The sequence below is a fragment of the Nematolebias whitei genome, chromosome 3 (genome assembly GCF_014905685.2).
Source record: "Nematolebias whitei isolate Nwh7 chromosome 3, NemWhi1, whole genome shotgun sequence".
In the NCBI taxonomy this organism is placed as follows: Eukaryota; Metazoa; Chordata; class Actinopteri; order Cyprinodontiformes; family Rivulidae; genus Nematolebias; species Nematolebias whitei.
Window position 1 is genome coordinate 52,723,090 of NC_056500.1, and position 6,062 is coordinate 52,729,151.

General features: G+C 40.7%; 1 protein-coding gene across 1 annotated transcript in view; it reads left to right on the forward strand.

The window, feature by feature from the left end:
* Positions 1-5,446, forward strand: part of LOC119407547 (gamma-tubulin complex component 5) — a 30,559-nt gene extending 25,113 nt beyond the window's left edge. Inside the window, exons 9-10 of the mRNA XM_037674367.1 lie at positions 55-140; positions 5,395-5,446. Of these exons, the coding sequence (XP_037530295.1) occupies positions 55-140; positions 5,395-5,446 (138 nt within the window). The remainder of the gene's footprint in view (positions 1-54; positions 141-5,394) is intronic.
* The last annotated feature ends 616 nt before the right edge of the window (positions 5,447-6,062 follow it).

Below are 6,062 nucleotides of genomic sequence, written 5' to 3' on the forward strand. Positions count from 1 at the left end.
TTAGATATATTCTGTTGGAAGGAGGAATCGGACTTCTCTTCTTTTGTGCTGCAGAACTGTCTGTACTCCCTGCTGGAGCACATCGCTGTGTACGGTCAGGCCGTGTCCAGGCTTCAGAGGTTCATCGACGAGGTGACTGGGTACAGCTCCGAGCTGTGTCCACCAGGCTCTGGCTCCTCCCACAGCTCCAGGAAGGGCTCTGAGCCTTCCTTCAGGACCTACCAGGCTTTTGTTTGGGCTCTCAACAAATATTTTACCAGCTTTAAAGAAGAACTGACTACAATAGAGAGAGAGCTAATAAGCAATGGCAAGTCTTCTTCTAAGTTACCGGTAATTAAGCTCGGACTAAATTTGGAGGCCAGTTTACTTTTTCCTGGGGTTCAGTAGCAACACACAGCTTTATTATTACTTACTTGTGAAAGTATTTAGTCTCTCTAATGTTCAGTAGAGAGGGGAATAACTGTTCATAGTGCTAGGATAATTTAATTATCCCTTTTGCTGATTAAATAAATAACTTAAGCCACACAGGAAGGAGTAGATATTTTTCTTAACCCCAGGATTTAATCTTGCGAGAAGGAGCAGCGTTGAAATAACAAGCATCAAGGTGTTTACATGTTTACAAGTCTGCTCTCAGAGAGCATAAACAAGTGTCTTTTTATAATGTTATCAGAGGGGCTGCCTTCCAGCTCAGGGCTTGAGTTTATCAGGCAAAAGGCTCCACGCTTCAGCAGCACTCTGTCCAGACAAAACAACTCTTCACACACATGCTTCATATACATTTGACAATAAGTGAAAAACATCTGTGACCTTTCACATCTTCCATCATTTTCCCCCCGTTTACAGTTTTTTTTAAATCACTTATCAATAACTCTCTTGCAAGTTAGGATGCGTTATGCATGCGGTGGAAACCCCGCCCAAGGCAAACAGTCCAGTCAGGTGGGACAGCACCAGCATCACCTCACGCCCCTATGACAATGGCCTTAACAGCGCATTCTGCATCCTCCTGGGTGTCAGTTCAAAAGAAATCAAAAGAACAAAAACAAAACACAGAACCTCTCTCTTTCTCTCTGTGAGTTCTTCTGAGTAAAATCATAACAACAAAAGTAAGACAGAATGGCATTATTCACCGTCCTTCGACAACATTTCACTTATTCCCTGTTTATGAGGTTAGAAAACTGTGGCATTTATTTTTAATGGCAAAGCATAATTTTAGAGGCTCCATCTTTCTTCTGATCCCTTTGATGTCAACAGATTCTGCAAGAACATTTCCTTCACAGCCCTTGTTCAGCCGGTGATGGTATGATGTTTATGGCATTTATTCATCCAACCTTTATTTAAACAGATAAATCACATTGAGCCTCAAAGCCTCATTTACAAGTGAGACCTGTTTAGACAGACAAAAACAGTGGTTAACTGGACACATGTAGGAGTTGGAGGCGAAAAAAAAAATCCTATCAGACTTTTTTTTTCCTGCCTGAGGAAAAAAACACCTCTAATATTAAAAAAACACCTCGCACAAACAAGCACATATTTACTTAGACATTCTGCAGACGGGGGAGATGAGAGCGGTCAACAATGTTCATAGATGCTCTCGAGGTCACTGTAAGAGTTCTGATAAGGATGTAATAATCAGTCCATGTCCTCCGGTGAGATCCATAAACATTCTCGAGGTATGTCGAGGAATGGTCAAGAATAACGTCTATGAGAATCCAAGAGTCCTGAAATGATGACACAGAGTTTATTCAGCTGGTTTCATCTGGTTATCAGTTGGAAATTCCTCAGGGAGGGGGTGGTGAGCATCAGATCACATGTTCTCCAGGTGAATTCAGATAAGATGGCCTTCAAGGCCAGCCAAGGGAGCCAAATTCAGATAAACACAGTTGTTTTGGGGACAAGCAGAATTTAATGACATCAACCTTGAGTCTGTGTTGGTCCACTCGGTTCCGAAATGTCCAAATTACATGGCCACACCGAAGGAACGTGACTGAGTAAAATCCCCAAGATCTGATCCATTCTGCCCAAAGCATTTGAGTCTGGGTACTCGAGGCACGAACCAAGCTATCATAAAGGCAAGCAGCGTGATCGGGTCCAAATTTGCTGCTGACGACTTCCTTGATTGTAGATAAAACCAGCAACCAGCCGAATCCAAAAAGCAGGAACCAGTTATCGAAAATCCAGTTAAATATGCGTCCTTAAAATCCACAGATGGCAGCAGAGATAGACACATCATCATGTCTTCCAAGTCGATGAGATATCCAGCTGCGTGCGTGCCAACAGGGCAAATCGGCTCACCTAAAGCCTGTCTTCTCTTCAAAGAAACGTTGTAAATTGAGTTGAGGGACCAACTGGTCAAAACGGTCCATAATTATGGTTTGGAAGATGCAAGAGAGGCTCAGAAGCAGTTTCACAGACAGAGCAGCAAAGTAAAGCGGAGAGGGAGGGAGAGAAGCATCCGATCTCGGCGAGAGCAAGTGGTGAAGTGATTTAGATCAGAGATGCCTCGCAGGTGGTATTTGTAAAGACAGCTTCCCGTTTTCAGTTCAACCCATGTTTTCACCAAGTCCAGTCCAAAAGGTTAATTTTAATGTCCCCCAATTATTTTTTCTTTTCTTTCGGCTGCTCCCTTCATCAGGGGTCACCACAGCAAATCGAGTTGCACGAAGACTTGGCAATGATTTTTTACTTTAGATGCCCTTCCAGACACAAGCACAGCCCTCTGTGTGGAGCAGAGAGCTGCTATCTACGGCGCCCGCTCAAGGGCCCAGAGTGGGGCAAATGAGGGTGGAGACAGGTGTGGGTGTTTCACTAATCCCACCCACATTTTGATGTTGCCGGTAGCGGGAGTTGATCCATCGATCTTCCGATCACAGACCCACCTTCTCTAACCTCTGCGTCACCACTCCCTCCAGTTTTAATGTCCAAAAAATGTCTCTGACAAACATACCCATCTCCTCCTACAAGTCTGTTTCAAACAAAAATGTCACTCGCTTTAGTTAATGTTTATTCATTATTTATCCAGCCGTCTTTTGTAGTATTTTATTGTAGGTGTGCCTTTTAATCTTTCTCCAGAAATTAAGTTATTTAAGGTCCTGTTCAGGACTCTTGTAATATGAAACCTTTGAACTATTATCATTTCTCAAGTTCTGTCTGAGAATTAGGAGTCTTAAATATTATTTTAACCTCTAACTTCAATTAATATTTCATCCTCTAGAAAATCCATTCAACTTTCACAAATGAGCTTATTTATTTGAGCTTAATTTATTCAGCTTCTGCTATTTAGAACTGTTCTTGTAAAAAAAAGTTAGTCTTGACTTGTTAAAGTTTCAGTGTCTCATGTGAGAATGTTCAGTTTATTGAACAGCTGGTTTATTCTTTTAATTTCAGCAAATTTTCTGCTCTCTTGTAGCTTGTCTCTAACCATTTGAACTTCTGAAATATTTTTCTATTCCCACTCAAGTTGAACTTTTAAGGCATTTCTTCTATTATTTTATTTTTCCCCAAGCATCCATATATGCATAACCCTCTAATTGGCATCTTGCGTCTTCCATAAACTTCTAGTTTTTCCTTTATTTATTTTGTGCTATTTCAACAAACTATATGTCAAAACGTTCAGCTCTTTAAGGAAAAGATTCTATGAATCTTGGCACTTGCAACTTCCGCTTTCTAGGAATGTTTTAACCTTTTTTGTCATTTTGTTCACCAAAAGAAATTAATTTGGCTCATTTATTCAGCTCCTATCAGTTTATTTCTGTAATTTTCAGCTTTCTCTGCTATTTCAGCTACTATTTAGCTGCTTTTATGCTAATTTGAGCTTTTTCCAGTTTATTTCACATTTATTCTGCACTCATTTCAACCTTTTGTTTCAGGTAATTTCAGCAAAAATGTGTTCTCTTGGTAAATGGTGAATGGACTGCACTCTTGTTGGCCCTTTTTATCTTATCAGATACTCTAAGCTCTTATAATACAGTTCGGCCCTCATTCACCTATCCATACAACATTCTACTTTATAATCAGAGCTTTATCACATTCAGACACTGATGGGACACACATCGGAGGCTATGAGGGGTTCAGTGTCTTGCCCAGGGACACTTCAGCATGTGACTGCTGGTGGAATCGAACCCCCAACTTTTGCTTTGGAGGATGATTGAACCACTTAGCCTCAGCCGCCCCTTCACTTGCTTTTCATGGATTCAAACTTGTCGTTTTATTTTTATGATAGCATTTCTTTATTTTTGATTCTAAATTGGTTCTCTCCTCTAATTGAAAGCTTACTGTTAGCTTTTAGCTAGTAATTTATATATTTATATATAAAAATTATCTAATTACTGTTTTTCTTTGCATTGATTTTCCAACCTGATTTCTGCATCAAATGCAATCTTCCTAATTCACTCTAGCAAACCCCTAATCATTTATCCTGATCTTATGATTGAATCAAGCAGGAACTGTCAGCTGAATAACATTTATCTCACCATAAGACTATTATCCTACTTGCTCAAACCTTGTAAATTTAGAAGAATTGAACCTTTCCAAGTAATCATTTACATACCCAAAATATTAGAAATATTTTCATTATCTCTGTTAATTGCAAACTAAACTGTTGTATACCAGATTTGCTCACACTCTGGTGTTTAAAAACAATGTTTAGTTGTAATTTTAAAGTCTCTTATTCTTTAGTTTTTATCTAAAAATAAGGGTAAGCTAGATCAAAAACTTCCCAGGTTATTGTAAACCAGTAAACCCACAACAAACATACATATAATTGATTTCAAAGCTAAACACAGTGAAAGACACCATACTCCCCTTAAAACCTTCACTCTCCATCCCCGAGAGTCAAACGAGGATGCGTTGTTAAATGGGTCACTCATGTTCTAGCTTCATCCATTTAATCCATCATTTCATTATAATGTTGTCAGACTCAGATCAGTCCTCTCCTTTTTGTTTTCAACCTGTCAGTGTGAGTCAATGATTGGTACCTCCTTGTCCTGAGGACGAGACATTTGTCCAGATGTCCTTTCCTTTCCATTTCCAGTAGGTTTGTCCTGCTCCACATCATGAAGTTTTTTTCACTACTTGTCCATTTCACTCCAGCACTCCTGTCAGTGACCCTGAAGGTGGATGACACTGACAAGTCTGAACAAATACTCAATCCCCAGTTGATGAGCATAATTTTACTTAATAAACATAATCTCAGGTTATAACATAATAATAATAATTATTATTAATATAACAATCCACCTCATGCATAAAGCATCCTAACTTGCAAGAGGGTTATTGATAAATATAAACTGTGAACAGGGGGGAAATGATAGAAGTGTGAAAGGTCACAGATGTTTTTCACTTATTAATGTCATATGTATATGAACCACATGTGGTGTTAGTGTTTTGTCTGGACAGAGTGGAGCTGCTGAAGGATGGAGACCTTCACCTGAACAACTCCAGGCCCTAAGCTGGAGCCCAGGTCTGACCTCACCTCTGTTTGATAGAAAAATACCTTTTTTATGCTCCTCTTATGCCCCTTTTCCATTAGTACCAGTACGGGCCGACTGGACCCTACTTGGCCCGGTTCTGAGGCTTTTCCATTAGTACCAGTACGGGCCGACTGGACCCTACTTGGCCCGGTTCTGAGGCTTTTCCATTAGTACCGGTACTTAGCACCTGTTACTATTTTCAGTACCCTTGGCTCTGTGGTTCTAACCGGTACAAAGAGGTACAAAAACGTGACGTCAGAAAACTGTCAGTCACTGATTGGTCGGGGGCGGAGTCGAGGGCGGAGTCACTGGATCCTTCAGAAACATTTCGAAACAATAATCCGCCATTTGCAATTTCTCGGACTGGAGCAGCGGCTGGACTTATTTTAAAGATTTTAAAAACAATACTGACAACATCTTGGTCTAATGTTGATGTGCTGGCATTTTTTGTGCTTGGTGGCCGACAACATAATTCAGAGCAAGCTGGATGGAGATCTGCTGGTGTACCCCGATCCTCCCTCCGGAGCCTCGGAGCGCCAGACCGGGCAGGGCGTCATCTCCCCGACTCCAAGTTCAGCTGGTCACCGCGGAAGA